The 18420-nt window shown below is 55.6% G+C and overlaps 2 protein-coding genes across 2 annotated transcripts; one reads left to right on the plus strand and one right to left on the minus strand.

The window, feature by feature from the left end:
• Positions 1-696: 696 nt before the first annotated feature.
• On the minus strand, positions 697-11302 carry LOC142068037 (parathyroid hormone/parathyroid hormone-related peptide receptor-like). Its single transcript, XM_075117221.1, has 13 exons — positions 7504-11302; positions 5740-5845; positions 5199-5309; positions 4954-5078; positions 4647-4741; positions 4101-4287; positions 3488-3641; positions 3239-3299; positions 2596-2662; positions 2230-2328; positions 1725-1862; positions 1561-1602; positions 697-1323 (listed from the first exon to the last, which is right to left on the minus strand). The coding sequence occupies exons 1-13, from the start codon at positions 7579-7581 to the stop codon at positions 970-972; spliced, it is 1617 nt and encodes a 538-aa protein (XP_074973322.1). The 5' UTR covers positions 7582-11302; the 3' UTR covers positions 697-969.
• MYL4 (myosin light chain 4) lies at positions 11151-18096 on the plus strand. Its single transcript, XM_075117220.1, has 7 exons — positions 11151-11358; positions 12218-12245; positions 14604-14753; positions 15310-15483; positions 15904-15981; positions 16671-16714; positions 17839-18096. Exons 1-6 carry the CDS (start codon positions 11260-11262, stop codon positions 16697-16699), a joined length of 558 nt encoding a protein of 185 aa, XP_074973321.1. The 5' UTR covers positions 11151-11259; the 3' UTR covers positions 16700-16714; positions 17839-18096.
• The last annotated feature ends 324 nt before the right edge of the window (positions 18097-18420 follow it).

Consider the following 18420-nt stretch of genomic DNA (forward strand, 5'->3'; position numbering starts at 1 on the left):
GCTCCTCGGGAATGTCTTTTCCCGTCAGGGTGATGAGCTTTTCCAGGCAGGGGGAAGTTGGGGCTGCCTTGTCCCCGACAGCGAGCAGTGAGAGCAGGCCTGGCTGGCTGTGAACATGGCTGGGTTTCCAGCCCTTTACACCCTCTGCTGTCCTCCAGTCACCGGTCGCTGTGCATAACACCACTGAGTCCGTAATGGAGTTTGAGGACAGAAGCGAGCCCTACAGACTGTCTCTTTATTCACTTTTTTAGCCTGCAGAAATATTACAGGGCCAAGGCTCTTGCGTGCAGTGGTTTGTGCGTTTATGGACAACCGCGCTGTAAAGCCTGGGGGACCCAGGTGTTTCCCTGTGCCCTTCCCAGGTCGTGAAGCTTGGCCTCCCTGCCCGAGCCCATCGATTCCCAGTGACTCGTGCTCCCTGGTTCTGGCTGAGCATCACATGTGGCGATTCACAGTACCTGTGAGCTGCACAAGGATGCAAGTAAGGGCAGGGTGAGCTGCAGAATAGCTCTGTGGGCGCTATTTGCTCCGCCTGCCCCGGGCTGTACAATGCATGAATTGGTGCTAAATGGGGGACTCAGGCTTCAGGACTGTGGGCTCATAGATTTGGCTTTATACACGCTGGAGCTGAAGTCACCTTCCAGACTGCTGAGGTAAGGCTGAGCCTGGAGGATGGTTTCCTGGTGATGATTCAAGGCTTAGCGTGCACAGACATCGCTTACATCAATCACTTGGCCGTCGAAGGAAATGAGGTTATGAACTGGCTGCTTGTTTTTGGGCCAGGAGGGTAGAAGGAGCGAGAGCACGTGGTCCCTTTGCACACCGGCTGCGAGGGAAGGGGAACTGTGACGTTCCAGCTGCTATCCCCTACCGTAGCTCTCCACGCAAGCGTAAAAGGAGCTCAAAGCAAGAGGATCGGCACCTTTCTGGGCACAGCTGGATGGTCAGATGGGAGACACACTGTTCACTTCATAGCATCGTCTCCAGCTCTTTGTGTAGGTTGGGGTGATGCTGATTCAGGTCTGTTAAGTCCATTATGTTTTCCTCACAGGCTTTATGGCTCATCTCCTGGGTCGGACAGGGCAAAAAGTTATCCGAGGCAAAGGAGCTGGGGATGTAGCCCGGCAGGCTGGCACGGGCAGGGAGCAGCGGCCCGCGTTGCTGCGCGCTCCCTGCCCCTCGCCCCATGAGGCTCATGCTGGTGGCGTGGGAGGCCAGCCCGCCGTAGCAGCAGCTCCCTGCCGCACTGGTGGCACGCGCCTTCTGCTTGAAGTCCAGAGCCAGGCTTCTCCGAAAATGGGCTTTCTTAATCTCTGCCTGCACCTGAAGGAGAGATCGGAGATGGCTGCTGGTGCCCAGAGACAGCAGCACAGGCATCCCTTCCCTTCCCCATGGTTTTCACTCCTAGTGATTTTTTCTTTTGCTTTCCAAATCCTACTGAGAGGGTTGGATCCAACTTTTTTTCCCCTCTGGTTATCCCAGCCTGGGGGCTGAGAGTTAACTTCCCCAACCCTAAAGCGGCTGGAAGCAGCAGCTCAGCTGCTCACACTTCTAACTTACCTCCCCATTGCAAAAGCAGTAGATAAAAGCCACAAAGAAACCCTGCCAAAAGAGACAGAGGTGGAGTTTGAGTCCTGAGCCAGGATCTGTACGAGTCCCTCCTCCGCCCCGGACGAGCATCGCTCAGTGTTTGGAGCAGGGCCGGCAGCCCCACGTCGACGTACCTGAGAGGAGTTAAAGAGCATCTCGTAATGCATCTGGATCTGCCACAGGACCCCGGAGACTTCGGTGTAGGGCATGGCCATGAACACCACGTAATGGACTCCGAAAAGCGGCATCAGCACCAGCGTGGACTTCAGCAGCTTCCTGAGTGGAGAAATGCTCTGAGCCGTTAGCGGGGACCTGCCAGCCAGCCTGCAGCCCCCTTGCAGACGTCGGTTAGCACCCTAGCGAAGAGGGCAGTCGCTTTAGCCTCTGCTGCTGCCGCAGCTGGTTTGTGCATAGCTATTGCACAGTGTCCAGCCTGCAGGCGAGCAGACAGAGCTTGAACTCCTGAGCCTGCTGTTCCAATGAAACTGAGCTGCCGAAGCGCTGGCTGCCATCGTCCTGCTGCCCTCCCTTGCTCCTGCAGCTGCTCTTCATCCACAACCCTCTGGGGAACCATCTCAGCTAAACAGGCAGAAAATGAGCCAGACCAGGGCCAGGGGCTGGTTTTGCTGCTGCCGGCACTTGCCTGTACTGCTGCCGGGGGTCCAGCTTCCCCGTGTTTGTCTCCCAGAGCTTGGAGGCCAGCACCCGCACGATGTTGAGGAAGAGGAAGAAGTTCACCTGCCAACAGACACCTGCTGTGGTTTTGTTGCCTGCAGTGACCTCGGGTCTGCCTGAGCAGCGCCCTGGGACGAGGACAGGCAGTTCTGGGTGAGCTGCAGGCAGGGATATGGGGGTGATGCTGTGGTCAGAGCGGGGAGTGACCAGTGCCCTGGGGTGCCAGGGTGGCTGGGACACACCCCCAGTGACCACAAGTGAACGGCTCTGGGTCTCTATCAATCCCCTTTCACCAAAAAGGAACAGGAGATTCAGCCACAGGATTCGTACCACAATGGCAGCCAAGATGGGGACCTGATAAATCCACTTCATGTTCCCTGCACTGAGGTCCCAGCACCTGAAGAGACCAGAAAAGAAACACCTTGGAGAAACCTGAAATCACTGGTAAGGAAAATTGCCGGCTGATGGCTCCCCGTGCCCCCAGCCAACATCCCCATCCTCCCACCCTTCCCTCCCTTTGTGGAGTCTGTGTAAATCTTGACCCAAGAGCAGCCATACTACTGGGATTCGTAACCATCAAGCCTTCCAAATCAGTTCTCAATTAGCATTAGTGTTCCTGAGGGCTCCTTGGCCAACTCATCTAAAACTGCTGTACGTTTGGTAGCCTTTCTCCTTTTAAAATGCTTAACTTTAGAACATGCCCTTTAGCAGTCACCTTTGCACTGTTTATTGATCAATTCATGGTGTAAACCTGCATCCATCTTCCTCAGAAATGCAGAACAAAACCACTTTCGGTCTGGATTACTGACGATTTTATGAATGAGCCTTGTACATGTGTATGTGTTCACTCCTCTTGTTCTTTTTGGAAACTTTCATTTTCCAAAAGTTCTGGTGCCCAGAGATATTTTGCATTTGCATTTGCAACCAGTCTTTCCCTCCCCAAAGGCCTGTTGGCAAAGGTGGACCTACGTACTCTGTATCCGCCAGGGAGGCCCTGACGCTGGCCCAGACAGACACAAACACAGCGGGGAGACCTGGAGGGGCAGGAACCAGAGTGAGGAGTGGGGATGAAGCTCCACGTTTGCAGACAGAACCAGCTCCTGGCAGCTGGTCTGCACCCCACTGCCCTTGTCTGGGCACTCAGTGCCACGCAGCCGCGGCTGATGCCACAGTTCCCAGCTGGTCTCAGCGGCCACAGCATTGGGTTGGGGTCCATGCTTACCCCAGCCGATGATGATGAGGACCCACAGGTAGTTCTTGTTGGAGAGGAAGGCCATGAAGATCAGGCTGTGCAGGTAGAGACCTTCCACCAGGATCCAGTAGTGGTTGGTGGCCAGAAAATAGAGGAAGAGAGTCACCACCGCCTTGCAGCCAACCTGTGGATATATAGTCAGCGAGGTGCCTGTACCAGGCTGTCCCCTGAAAACAAAACCCGGTGGCTTTTGCTCTCTGGCCAGCAAAACCCAGGCTGTGCCCCATGCCTGGCTCACGCGCCTCCTCTTGCAGGGAGCTACGTCCCCCTGGGCTATTCCAGCATCAGATGTAGAAGAGGTGCTCTAGGTGTTTCCCGTAGGAGAGATATTTCCCGTACCAGGGCACTCTGAGCTCAGACACACTGCGAGACCCGCGTCCTCTGTGGCTCTGAGCTCTACTGTGAGACCAGGATGGGGAGAAGCTGGGCAGAGCTGTAGGCGGCCCTTCATCCCCCCCACAACTGTATCACCCCTGAGCAGCACAGCCCCGTTCTGGGAGGGTCCCAAGCGCACCCCCTTGCACCACGGCTCCTAAATCCCCCTTTCCCCTGGTTCTGCCTCCCGTCTCAGTGTGCCACTTGCCAGGTGGCTCCGTTGTCCCGGTGAGGGACCCATTTCTGCCTTGAAGTCGTCCTCCCGCATCTTTTCGGTCTCGCTGGCCAGTGTGCCTGAGTAGAGCACCACGTCCTTCACAAAGATGCTCACCGCCCGGCAGATGAAGGAGGTGAAGAGATGGACGTGGATGTAGTTGCGTGTGCAGTGCAGGCGCCTACGGAGAAGGGGTGCGACACGAGCCCAGCCCCAAGCTCATCACACGTGGGCTCAGGCAATGGGGGGCCCCAGAGAAGGTGAGCTTCAAGGTGTCAGCACTCCCATGGGCACAGAAGCCAGATCTGGGGCGAAGTGGGGTGTCAACCCCTTCAAGAGCAGGGTGGGGTGGACGGGGAGCTTGTTGTACCGGTCACGTGAAGGGGGGTTGGCTTTGGGAAATCATCTGATGTTTGTGCTGGGGCTTGGGGCCAGTTCCTGTTCCCTAAGGGGCTGCTCCCCCTCCAGGGTCATGTGTGCAGGCAATGGGGAGAAGACAGTTCTCCCCCACGTGGGTATGGGGGTTCAGCTCCTCCTTACTTGAAGTACGAGAGGATGCAGACAGCAACAATGAGGGAGGCCAGGGAGATGGAGTAGCCGATGGTGTACATCAGGTGGAGGCGGTCAAACACCTCCTGGAAGAGAAGGGCTGTGCTCCACAATCGCTCTGCAGCCCAGGCCCCCCCCCAGCCTCTGGGCTGAGAGCACAGGAGGAGCAGGGCTTGCTTGGGGAGCAGAGGGGGAAGAGCCAGCCCCCTGCTCCCGGCAATTCCCACTGCCTTTGCTGCACGCTTCCCTGGCCCCCATCCCAACCCCTTTTCCCAGCACCTCCGATGAGCAAGGTCACCTTCTCGCGGCTCCGGCTCTCAGAGGAGAAGAGCAGAGCGCATTCGGTGTAATTGGCCCAGGTCTTGTTGATGCTGAGAGCCATGGCCCAGCTCCCGTAGGCGCTGCAGTACCTGTAGGCATGACCTGGGAACGGCGACGGGTGTGTGACAGTGGCAGGACCCGTGGAAAGCCCAGACACGTCCCTGCTTGGTGGAGGATTATCACCAAGGTGAGGTCGCTCCTTGCCCGGGTGCAAGCGCTTACCTTTGTGGTTGAAGTCATAGATGTAGTCGGGGCAGGGCACCGACACCTCCTGGCTGGGGGAGCCCTTCGGCCAGCAGATAATCCCATCCCACTCTGGAAGGCAGCTGGTGTCTGGCCAACGAGCAAAGACACATCTCACTTTGGCTCCGAATAGGGCCACGTCGTAAACTCCAGCTTCCCCAAGCATGCAAGGAAACCGCACCCCCACACCATCACCCCTGGCCTGCAGAGCAGGGGGAGCCGAGGGGGGCCAGGGAGGGGGACACATCCCATCACGTCCCACATCCTCCTGGGGGGCCGAGGCCCCTCCACCTGCTCTAATTTGTGGTGTGCACAGGGCAGCCAGCGCTGGCTAATCAGGGTGGTGAAGTGATTAGCGCCTATTTGCGCCCAGAGCAGGCACCGTGCCAGGCGCTCCACCAACCATCAGGAGCCATGTGTCCCTGGCCCCATCCCACTCCCATCGGAGGGGACAGCATTTCCCACAACATAGCCAGCTCCACTGGGGCTGCCTGACCCACGCGCAGGGGAGGGACGCTACCTTTGATCTTTTCCAGTTGGGCTTTTATGTCTCTCTGACATTTCTCCTTAGCTTCCACCAGGAGATAGATCTGCTCTTCTTTTGTGAGAACGTCATCGGGGTCAACCTGCCAAGACAAAAGCAAAGTGACGACCCTCACCTCTGCATGGCTTGGCTTGGGCCAGCAGTGTCAGACAGCAGCTCGGCTCAGGTCTCCTCTTCCTGCTCACAATTTAGAAATAAATCCTCCCTGGGAGAGCTTGACCCACCCTGGTGATCTCCATGTCCCCAGAGAGTCGCCGCCACCACCTGCTTGGTGACGTGAGCCACCCATGGCTGGGAGCTGGGATCCAGGAGCTGGGAGCGAAGCTGCTCTGTCCCAGCAGCACCCTGAAGGTGGTTGGTGAGATGCCCATGAATGTTTCCCGACTTGGGGCAGGACCCACATCACTTCTGCTGCCACAAAACACCCTGTTGCTCCTTGCCACCAACCCCTGAATCCAACCAGCTAATGAACACCAAGTCCAAAATCACAAGGGACTCAAGGGCCATTACAGGAACATCATGTCCTGACAGGGAAACAACGCATTGCTGAACCCCGCAGTGTGGTGGTCTTGCTCACAGACTTGTAGCATCAAGCAGGACATTTCTTGGGGCAATAAATGAGAGTCAAAGCCAGTGCAAGGGACAGGAAAGAAAGACAGGAGCACGTATGGAAAATTGGAAGTGCTGGTAGGCAAAACTAACGAGCACCCACGGCGTGGCCATGCTCTCCCAACCCTCCCCAGGTAACTCAGGTTTGTACGGCTTTGGGTAAATTCAAATGACACATGGAAGAGAAAAGCCCTGCCTGCCTTCCCGCTCTCGGTTTTCCCATTTGCAAGGCTGGGGCTGACCACAGCCCATGCTCCACTGAGAAATGCTCGTGCTTCCATGTTTCTGTGCTAGAAATCAGAGGCATGTCAGGCTTCTGCCCTGGCTCCTCCTCACCCACCCCACCAGTGGTGCTGGATGTCCCTGTTGCCCACGACGAGCCCTTCTGTGCCGGGTCTGTCAGCCCCTGGTTAAAGTGGCCGGCGGGGGGTCTGCAAAGAAGCGGGTGCTCAGTGCTGGGAGCAGCGCGATGCAGATGGGTGCAGCCTGCAGCGTCTGCAGCCTCCCGGTCACACCACACATGCAAATGTGTTTTGGCATGTTTTGGGCTGAGGTGCTCAAAGGAGTTTGGAGTCAGGATGAGGAAACAGCTTTTGAAGTGAAAAGGAGCTGGGATGCAGAGGATTTGTGTTGCTCCCCGACTGTCCACAGGTGAGCACGGCCAAATCCTGCCCCAGAGGAGACCCTGAACTCCCACTCACGCTCTTCTCAAAAGCAGCTCTCTGGGTGGGTGGACAGGAGGGGCTGGCGAGGGGCACAGGGGTCCTGGGGGGCATCAGCAGGGTGGGGGCCCGGCTTTGGGAGATGCACTGGGTGTGCCCAGCTCTGCCCTCACCGCATCCGTCCAGCCTCACCTGCGCTGATGGTAAATCCCCCAGCTCTTTCTGTTCCCCCAAACCTCTGAGGCAGCAAACCCTGCCCTGGATGTGTCCAAGAAACGGAAAAACCATCATGTCTCGGTGCCTCCATAGCTGCTAGAAAGCTTTAGTGGGAGCGGAGCAGCTCTCCCCTCCCGCCCGGCAGCTCTGCAGAGTGGGACTATGCAGCCCCCGACCGGAGCAGGTTGCACAATTAGGAATATTTAAAGCCAGGAGAGCACCTGAAGGAGCCCACGAGGCCACGCAGACTTACCAGAGCCCACGCAGAGCTTAGGAGGCAGCAGCAGAGGAGAGCCGCCGTGATGCCTCCCACGGGGACGGATGCCGCCATGGTCCCACCACGCCGCTCGATGGGAAGCTCAGGGATGGTGAGCTGGAGAAAGCAAAGCCTTCACCTGGGGACAGCCGAATTGCTGCTGGCCCTGAGCCGCAGGTGACAGAGAGGGCTGGCGCATTCAGCAGGACAGAGCATCTTCTGGGAGCACCTTCCCGGCTGCGGTCCCTGGCAAGGCAAGGTGGCAGCGAGGGCACAGCCTGTCCCTGGGTGCTCAGGGCTGGGGGAGCACCCTGAGGTGAGTCCCCTGTCCCAGCAGGCACTGCCCCAGCAGTGCTATAGGGAGCTGCTCACGGAATTACCAGGCAGGGGGGTTTCTCCCCCCACCATGCTTGCTGCTGTTCAGTCTCCGCGTCTCGCCTGCTTTAAGCAGCTCCTAGAGTATGTGCAAACAATTCCTGTTCCGATGGGGCTGGCAGAGGTTTATTGGCTTAGCCCTAGGTGCTAAAATCCTCTTCATTCAAGGCAGATTCCTCTTCTCTTTTCAGAAACTTCTCTCACTGCCTGGTGGCTCATTTTTCAGCTGTCACAGCATCCCCTCGCTGCCCCTGCACTGCTCGGTCCCCTCCAGCCCCAGACCGGTCCCAAGGAGCTGAAGGACCTTGAGGAAAATCCCAGCGAGGTGGCTGGAGGCAGGGAGGCAGAGGGTGCAAGCACGTGAGCATCACCTCGGCACTGATGCTCCCGAGATGGGATGTCTTTCAGGCAGACGCCAGTTTAACCCTTTTCCTTCTCTCGGGGTTGGGGTGCGTTTTGGGGAGACATGCCAGGACCAGTCCCACTCCCCACTAGGACAAGCACCTCACTGCCTTTGTGCACTTGCTTTACAAAAGGACCTCACTGCACAGCTGCATTTAGCCTTCTGTGGATGGGGGCCGGCAGGACAGACGGACAGTCCTGGCAGCAGGGAGTTTCCGCTCCGATGGGTGCTTCATGCAGCCCGTGAATGAGATAAACCGAACAGGTAGGTTGGAGCTGGTCCCACCGCAGCAGACACTGTCCCCATCAGAGCAGTCCCTTGTCACCTGTGTCCTCACAGGGGGGCCACGGGGCTGTCCCTGTGTTTCGGGATCATGCAGATGCCTGGCTTGAACCTGCCAGCTCAAACACCGTGTGTCCCCGCAGCAGCCCAGACATCACCCTGGTGAAACAGGGGCACAGAGCGGGGAGTCCTTGTTCCCCAAGCAGGTTGTCATTAGTAGGATGTGGCTGACATTCAAAAGCCCAGTGCCCAGCTGGGACCTCACCCCTGGCCCGTGAAATCCATGGCTGGGTGCAGCTCTTGCTGCCTCCATAAGGGCAAAATCCTGTGCAGGGCAGACCCCCAGAGCCTCCCCCAGGGTTTTCCTGGCAGGGCGGCTCATCCTGGTCCCAACCACAAGCCCCCGTGGCTGCTTGGAGGAGGGTCAGACTTTCGCTTGGCTCCTGCGGTGAGGGAAGGCGTATCAGCCGCTGAGAGAGCAAAGCAAATCCAAATGACAGAGCTCAGGGGGTGCTGCTGCTCTCTCTGATTAAATCAGACAGGAGAACAAGCCTCTCGGATGCTTTCCCTGCCACGGCAACCAGCTGTAAATCAAGGAGGGATTAGGAGCATCTTGGGCAGCTGCCCATCTCCCCAGCCCAGTTCAGCCACCGCCCCGGCCCAGTACGTGGGTGCCGCCACCAGCCCTGCTCGTCCAGATGCTGCATGGGCATGTAGGACAGGAGAAGGATAAGCAGTTAAATTGCAGGATTAATGTTTTTTGAAGGCTCTTCTGGGTACTGATTTCTGACCCAGAAGCTGCTGGGGAGCGAGGCTGGCGTTAAGGTGAGGTTATTCTGGAGTTGGATGGGTGTATGGATGGATGCTGGCTGAGGGGGAGGCAGCAACGTTTAGGGGCAATTTGAGTCCTGCTGCAGGTGAAATGTGACCCAGGCTCTGAGTTTGCAGTTAGCAAAACATGTTGAGGGTTTTTTTGCTTAATTACTTGCTATATTATAGAGAGATCCAGAAAGCAATCATTGGAAACGACACCCACCCAGCCCCATCATCCAGCCCCTCGAATCCACGGTAGCGATCATGAGATGATGGCAGCAGGAAATTTCCCAGCAGTTTGTGTCTGCTGCCTCCTCCCGAAAGACCCCTGTAGCCCTGCTGGCAACGGCTCAGCCTCCGTCCTGACGTTTGAGCAGTGTTTTGGCAGGGAAGAGGCTGGGGGGGCACAGGGTTCAGCTGGTGACGCTCCCTGTCCCCATCACGCCTAGCATTGCAGCAGCAGCTCCGAACAGTAGGATTAAACCTAAGCCTGTCATGCCAAGCCTGAGCTTCTGTGATAAACATGACCTGAACCAGCCTGACCCAACCACCTGAAAATATAAATATAACTGCACTTTCCATATCTATGTATAAACAAAATTTTAATACAAATATACACACACATATTATATATTTATGTATGTACAAACATAATGGCTCAGACTCTGGTCAGCCCCAGGACCTCGTAGCCCTCGCACCAGGACTAACAGCACCTCGCAGGATCCTGTTCCACCCAGCGGCTTGCAACCATCCCTGCAGCCCAGTTTAAGCAAGCACGGGTCAGAGAAATGAGGCCGGGCAGCATCTCCACAGCAGAGAAGATGCTGTCATCTGTTATAATTAATTTTTGCCCATTTATTTCTGTTACCAAAATACCAGCTCTGGGATCCCAGTGCAAACCGGTGACGGGTTTCCCTTCCCCCGCGCTCTCCTGCAATCTGGCTATATTTAAGTTGATGGTTTAGGAGACTCGGTGTAACCCTCGGGCCCCATTTTCCGGGATGCTGAACCTCAGTGTCTTCTGTGGGTCTTCAACCAGTTGGGAGAGGAGGGCGAGAGCAGGAGCATCTCCTAGCAGAGCCTGCCCAGCGCCTGGAGAGGAGGCGAAGGGAGACCCCTCTGCCCGCTCTGCCCCATGGGTTTGGGGATGAGTGGTGCAGGGCTGTGAAAGATCCTGAGGTGATGAATTAAATGCCTGACTTCAGCCATTGTTTGCGTTACCCTCCTTAGCCATCCTGACGGAGGTGAGCTCAGCTTCTCACCTGCAGCGTGGCCTTTTCCAGGGCACAGGCTCAGCCCTGGGGAGAGACTGAGGCAAACCAGACCCTGAGCACGAGGCTGGAGGGATTGTTCAGCGAGGACTGAGCTGCTTTGAAGCAGCACTTTGTAAATCCCAGTCTTAAACAGGGCTCTGCAGCATCCACCCTTGCAGGCCTGCCGAAAAACAGACGCGCTTTCCCATGGGTATCGCGGCAGGTTTATCAGCCGTCATGTTGCTATTTTATTGCCAGGCACCCAGGGCCGTTTGCATTTAGGCTTTCAGTGATCATTTAGCAAGCGGCCCCCATGCAGCCCACCCAGTGCAGGTGCTGAAGGGGAAGGCGTCCCCCCTTTTGCAGCTGGGGGGCGGGTGGTGGCTGGTGGCTTTGCTGTGCCGGGAGCCGATGACAATGGGCAATTGTCAAGTTGGGGCCCCTCTCGTTTGAGTTTTCTTCCTTTTATAGTAAGTAGCAGTTGCTCCAGCAGCTGGCCTGCCCCTCCGGGGTGAGGACAGGGCTCTGTATATAAGGGAAGGAGCCGACTTTGCCTTTCATCCCTCCGTTTGGTTGCTTCGCTGGGCAGCAGGACTCATCCCCGCACTTTTGCAAAGACCCGGCGTGATGCCGCTCAAGAAACCCGACCCGAAGAAGGAAGCAGCCAAACCAGCTCCAACCCCGGAGCCACCCAGAGAGCCTGCCTTCGATCCCAAGAGCGTGAAGGTGAGTGAGGAATAAAGTTGCCATCGTCTTTCTTCGTGCCTCTCATTAGCCGGGCACGGGCAATGCAACGCGCCATGCAAACGGCATTCACCGGGCTGAGAGCCAGGTTTGGGAGGGGAAAATTACCAGATCGCATTGATGCAGCGGGCTGGGAGTGATGCTCGCCTCGCTGCGGGGATGTTTCAGTCTTCCCCCATCCAGCCCTGCGCCGCACTCACCCAAGGTAACTGCTTCGCACTCGCGCCGGGACGCTGCTGCCCAGAGCTCCGGCTGCGGAGTCAAACGCCCCACAGCTCCTGGGTGAGATGCCATGTCAGGTCCTAGGCAGCATTAAAAAGCTTTTCTGCCAAACACTGTCTCCACCCTAAAGTATTTTGCTGCCTGTGTTGTCTCCGCCACGTGAGAGCATCTTTCATCCAAGCCTCTACAGCAGGAGCTCACTTTTCCTGTGATTCCTTGGGATATAGTTACATTTTTCAGCCAGAGCTGTGGCAGGAGAGTTGTTAATAGCAGGCTCAGCACGGAGGATGTGTGATCACTTGAACTAGGGATCAAGCCTTGAAATAACATCCTTTCCACCCAAACGAGCCCTGGCTGTGGGCCCAGCGTTCCCGCTGCCTGACCACCCCTTGCCTGCTGCACTGCTGCCGGCTGCGCTTTCCGCAGGGGTCTCGGCTCCGCGGTGAGGGCAGGAGCGCTCCTGGGCACGGCACGGCTGGGCACGGCATGGATACGGCCCCTGCCCCGAGCAGGCTGTGGAGCCTGGGGAGGGAGATGTTCAGACACAGGGGAGAGCCCCATCGTTACCCCCGGCAGTAGCACAGCCCTCACACCCGGCTCTGTTCTCTTCTCCCAACAGATTGAATTCACCGCAGAGCAGATCGAAGGTAAGTGCAGATTTAACCTTCTCCCAGAGATGGCATTAGAAATGGGGCGTCCTTTTTCCAGGTAGTTTTTCGCAGCAGATGTGAAAGCCGAGGCCCCACACATCAAATCCCCTCCTGAGGGAAAGCCCAGCAGGATCGGGGTACCCCATTCCCCCACCATGCTGCTCATCCTCCAGGACAGGCTCGGGAGGTTTCCTGGCAGGTAGAAGGGACATATGAAATCAGAAGGTTGTGTCCCCAACCAGCATCAGGCTGGTAAGGAGACGGGGAAGAGCGCTGGTGGGAAGGGAGGAGGCAGGAGAGGAGATGGAGATGGGAGCAGTGTCGGAGGGGAGCGGGAGCCAGCGCAGGGATTTAGCTGGGACTGCGACGCCGGGCTGTCGGGAGCAACGAATGGATCCTGGCTCCTTGCTCTGCACTGAGGGTGCCCCAGTCAAAGAGGACAATCCCAGCTTCAGAGTCAGGCAGGGAAAAGGTATTTTTCCATTCATGGTGAGAGATGCAGCCTGGTTCAAAGTCTGGGATTTGCATGGGAGGAGCAGCCCCTGGCGATGCAGGGACAGCCCCATGCCGAGGGGCTGAGCTGGAACTGGGATTTCTCATCTCTCCACGGGCAGTTTTAATGCCTCTGTACAGACTAGGGAAAGGATAAGATCTGAGTGCAGATCCTGGTGGGAATACTGGGAGGAGGAGACACAGTATTCTGCAGGCTCAGCCCCCAAAGCAGCTTTTGAAAGGAGAAAAGAGAGCCAGTGGCAATGGGAGCAAGTTAAAATGCAAAGATATTTGGATTTAACTTGCAGCGACATCCCAGAGCATGTGACGTGCTCCCGTGGCTCCAGGTAGTCGGGGGTGGACATCACTGAGCACCCTCGTAGCGGTGCCTCTCGGCCCAGGGACTCGCAGGTGGTGACAGCCCGAGGTGTGGGGGGAACCGTGGACAGGACTACAGGGACATGGCATGGGCATCATGGGGACGCGTCCAGGGGATGGTGAGGATCAGCAGAAGATATAAAGATGCCAAGTAGAAAATGGAGCAAACCCAAAGCCCTGGGCAAGGATTCCCACCAAACGCAAGGCTATGCCTACCAGACCATGACATCTCCATCTCCGCATGGAGACGGCGACCGTTGCATCCCACCCAACAGCAGGAAGAGCAGCAGCTCTGCTTGGAGCAAGCTATTGCTGGACATCACAAAGAAGATGGACCAGAACCTGGAATTCATTAGCACCACAGGCACGAAACAGCTCTGAGCATTCATGTGGACAGGCTGGAAAGGCTGATGGCCCACTTAGGCCAGCCAGCTGCTCAGGTGGACTTGCTGGCCTGGAGGCAGCAGGATAAAATCCAGAAGTGTGTAGAGCATCTGCTGCAGGAAAACCACCATCTCGCTGCCTCCGTGGAGCAGCTGGAGAGGCAAGTGCCAGCCACCAACCTTGGGGTCCTTGGCTTGCCTGCAGAAGAAGAGGGTAAGGACCTGGGGGGGGGGTTCCTGGAGGACTGGTTTCCCACATTTTACACCTTCACATCAGTGAGGAGCCTGTTGTAGTGGAGAAGATCTTCTGGGTTGAAACGAGAGGCGGAGACCCGGCTCTGAGCAGCCGCCGGAGCATGGTTGTCCATGTAGCAGCATTGGGATTAAAGAGAGAATCCAGCAGCAGGTCAGAACGCTGAAAAGCATCACACACAGAAGGAAAGAGATCCTCAGTTGTTCCTAATTTAGGCCTCCTTCCTCCAGGTAAAATGTAACCCTTAAGGGCATGATAATTTACAGGAGCAAGCTTGGAAATTGATCTCCTATGTCCTTCCAAGTACGGTTGGCATGACGTGGTCTGCAAGGCTGGGGTGGGCATGGTCACCCTTCCCCAGACACGAGCAGTGCTGTGCTGTGTCTGCCTGGCTGGGGCTGGGGGGATGCCAGCAGAGCGGGACAGGGTGTTGCAGGTGTCATGGGAGCACAGTGGGACGGTCACGGGGGTCCTCAGGAGGCCTGAGTTGAAAAGGGGAAGAGCAAAGGGGATGTTCTGCAGCAGAAACTGCAGCCTGCACCAGCAGCCAGCGCTGCCAGCACAAGGTGGTGCAGGAATCCCAGCAGGATTTGTCCAGCCAACTCCACATGGGTGGCAAAACCTGCTCAAGAAGCTGAGCAACCTGTTGAAGGAGTCTGGCAAGCTTCAGTGGCTTGTTGCTCAAGCCAGCACAGGGCTGCCTGCCCGGGGCAGCAGCAACGGGTGCAGAGGGCACCCACCACACACACGTGTCCATCTCTTCCCTGCCCGCCAGGCAGGACTCGGTCCCAGCGGGGCGGGAAATGGGGCCAGCAAGGCAGAGGACATCCAAGCTCTTCTTCCCCACAGAGTTCAAAGAAGCCTTCAGCCTGTTTGACCGGACGCCCACGGGAGCCATGCAGATCAGCTACGCGCAGTGCGGGGACGTCCTGCGGGCACTCGGTCACAACCCCACCAACACGGAGGTCCTGAAGGTGCTGGGCAAGCCCAAACCAGAAGGTGACAGCAAACTGGGGCAGTGGGTGGGACTAGCAGTGCCTGTGCTCCCTGGCAGCAAACAAAGGATTACATTCCCGCTAGGAACAGCCCTGCAAGGTGAAGGAATTGGGAAAGAAATGACGCTGAGATGCTTCATTCCTGCAAAATTCCTTCACTCCCCCTCCCCGTACCATGGCTGACGTAAGGGATAGGCTGTCCTCAGCGGGGGATGGTGGCAACTGGTGCTTAGCAGACCATATCCTGAGCTGGTGCAAACTGGGGTAACCCGACCAGTCCCAGTGCAGCCGTGTTGCCTTGGTGGCAGAGGACCTACCTGCTGGTTTTAATTTTTGGCTGATATCAGCAGTCTGTGTGCAGTCCCCAGGTGTTAATACTGTATTCCTCATGTGGATCTTCCCACCTCAATTATAATATACCAATAGCCCCATCGCTTTGTGGGGTTTCTCCCCTGTACTCAGATGGAAATGAGACCAGGAAGGTTAAGCAGGAGCCCCTCAGATACCAGCTTCAGCCCAGTGAAGTTAATCTCTGACCCCATCTCCCCTCCCCTTTCCAGAAATGAACACAAAGATGCTGGACTTCGAGACTTTCCTCCCCATTCTGCAGCACTTCACCCGCAACAAGGAGCAGGGCACCTTCGAGGACTTTGTGGAAGGGCTGCGTGTCTTCGACAAGGAGGGCAACGGCATGGTGATGGGGGCCGAGCTGCGCCATGTGCTGGTCACGCTGGGTACGGGCTGGCCCTGGGGAGGGGAGCAGGACACAGGCCACCCCTCAGCTCTTTCTGGGCGAATGGCTCGGGTTATTCTGCTGGTCTCACGTATCGGAGAAACCCTTTTTATTCCGCTGCTCGTAGGATTTTGTAGGAGTGAACGACTCCTGAATATGTGGCCTTTTCCATCTTATGCCACAGCTTCATGCGTGCTCCAGGTGCGATGGAAAGTCCATAAAATCCTGAACTATCAGACAACCATTGCAGCTTGGTCCTCTCTCCACAACCTCCCACCAGCACTCCCCAGTCTGTAGTGGCGCATGGCTCCTTTTTAATCCCCTTCTCCTTCCCCTGGTGGCTTTGGCTCTCTGGAAGAAGGACAGGAGGGTGCTGGCAGGCTGAGAACCCTTCCCCTCACCTCTCACCCTCCTCCTCCAGGGGAGAAGATGACAGAAAGCGAGGTGGAGCAGCTCATGGCAGGGCAAGAAGATGCCAATGGCTGTATCAACTATGAAGGTAGGAGCAAGAGATGCTAATTGGGGCCATCCCAGACATGGTCATCTTGTCTTAGGGTGCAAAACATGTCCTCTGTGACGACACTGGTGGTCACTGAGAGGGAGGTGTGACCACCCTCCAAAGCCTTGCCGAGGAGAGCAGTGAGGCACGTCAGCTGGGGTGGGAACAAGGTGGTTGTGACAGTGATTTCCAGTAAAAGCAGCTGAATACAGCATGTTTCCAAGGGTTTCAGGACTGCTTTATCCCCAGTTTTGGCACTGTTTTGTTGTAAGCTATCAAAAATAAACAAAGCCAGCATCTTTCACAGCAGAGGCTAATTGGGAACATTTGGAGACCCAGCTCGCTCACAGCTCCAAGAGGGTGAAAATCTGGCACAGGGAGTGGTTGAATCTTCTGAAAATTGGAGAGCATTGAGGAAAAGAGGGTACCCATTTACCCTGGCCTCAGAAAACTGGGGATAGTGGTACCGGCTCATCTCCAAGAGGGGTTTGTTATCACTCCAGCCAGGTGTGGGATGGCATGTGCAAGGTGGGAACAGAAGGAGAAATCTCAGTCCTGGCAGAGCACGTCCCCTTCGTCCCTGGGGTGCCCCAGGCTGGGGGGGACCCCCTGCTGCCTCTCTGCCCACCCCACCACAGCTCACAGCATGCTTTGCCCTCTCATACTCTCATTTCTCATTTCCTCCTCAGCTTTTGTCAAGCACATCATGTCTGGCTGAAAGAAGAAACTTTAGGTGAGTTTATCAGGGGCTCCCGCTTCTTACTCTGAAATCAGAAATCCTGCATATAACAGCCAGGGGCAGCGGAACCAAAACCCAAACCCCACAAACAACCCTGCAGCCACGGGACTAATGCCACAGGAATAATTTCAGCTCTGAAAGCACAAAAAGCTGCGTTCATGATAACGAACCTCATTTGTAACTCGTGCAGTTTAAAATTTATCGGGGCAGCATCAGCCCTGTGACTGTCAGCTCTGGTCTGGTTAATTGTGGTGATTCTCTGCTCGGAAAGAAAGAGGTTGGTGTGGTTTATGGCGATACATTTTCTAACCCACCAGGAACTGAGGTGGTCATCCAAGAGCAGGCGGTGGAAAGGAATATTTAAAAACTTGCAGCAGTGAATTACTTGATGCTAAGAAAATACTAAGCACTTAGCGAGGAAATTTCTACACGACTGTGCTCATACTTAAGAAATATAAACACTCCTATTAATATTAGAAAGAATACGGAAAATGTACCATTAATGCTTGTGAAGCTTTTTGTGTTCCTCTAAGTGTGCCTGAGGAAAACAGAGAAACAGGTTTCTTTCAGGGTGAACTATCCCTCGGAAATTATTCATTCTAAAAGAAAATCCAAATAACTTAGAGCTGGCCTAAGTCTCCCCTGCCAGTGTCTTACGGTTTCATTATCTCGCTTACTTTTCTTAAACATTTTTCTTCTCCTCAGCTGTGTGAAAGGCAGCAGGCGGAAAAAAGAAGGAAAAAAGTGACCTTCAGATACTGCTAAATACACATATTAAACATTTAAAAATGCTTTTTTATTCCCCCTCTACAAATCTCTTTAAACATCAGAAGGTTAAGAGACAGACAGGCAGAGGTCTGAACTTTGAATGTTCAGCACCCTTGTTATCTTGCTTTTAATCTGTTTCTCTCCAGCTCCCGTTCATCAGCTCAGCAATACAGGTGGTTAGGGGGCAAACACTGCCAGGGAGATATAATTCTACATAAAACTACTTGCATGGAGCACTGGGGTATTTAATAGTGTGGAATTATGGCTATTGACATTTTGGGTTCACCTGAGAAGGCACACTCTTGTCTCAAAGATCCCTTGCGTTAAGCCCTCTCACGCTCATCTCCCAGGCTCTTGGAAGTGTTTGAACCCACCTGAGCACCATGAACAGCAAGATTCCTCCACCCATGTCCCCTCTTCCCTGGATGTCGCACATCTGCAGGAATGTTTCGCATGAGCCACCACGAAGAGTTTGCCTTCACATGTGTGTGCCTAAGCCTCGGTATATGACAAGAGATCTGCAACTGAGTTTTAAACGTTAAGTTATTCTTTTCATTTTTTTTCCTGTGACATTTGGCTCATTAAATTTCATTCCTTCATCCCTTAAACAGTATTTCTGCTTTGGCTTTGGACTACTCCTTGAAGCGGTAGATGGAGGAGACCCCCCCAGTCTCCGTCAGCGATCAGAGATGGCAGGATGTTTCCACAGAAAGGGGAACAAGGCAGGTTTTATGACCGCTAGATCTGAGGGAGGAGTTCAGGTTTGGGGGGTGAAGGTCCTTGTTCATCACCCCGCCCTCAGCGACGGGCCAGGAGCTGGGCTGCAGTCTGGCTATGTCTTGCTGATGGGTGGGCCTGGAGCAAAGTGAGCATGAGGGACAGGTTGCATCAGACACCCTGTTCTCGGGAGGTTCTTTGCCTCCTCTCTGCCC

This window comes from Phalacrocorax aristotelis, chromosome 23 (genome assembly GCF_949628215.1).
Source record: "Phalacrocorax aristotelis chromosome 23, bGulAri2.1, whole genome shotgun sequence".
Taxonomy (NCBI): Eukaryota; Metazoa; Chordata; class Aves; order Suliformes; family Phalacrocoracidae; genus Phalacrocorax; species Phalacrocorax aristotelis.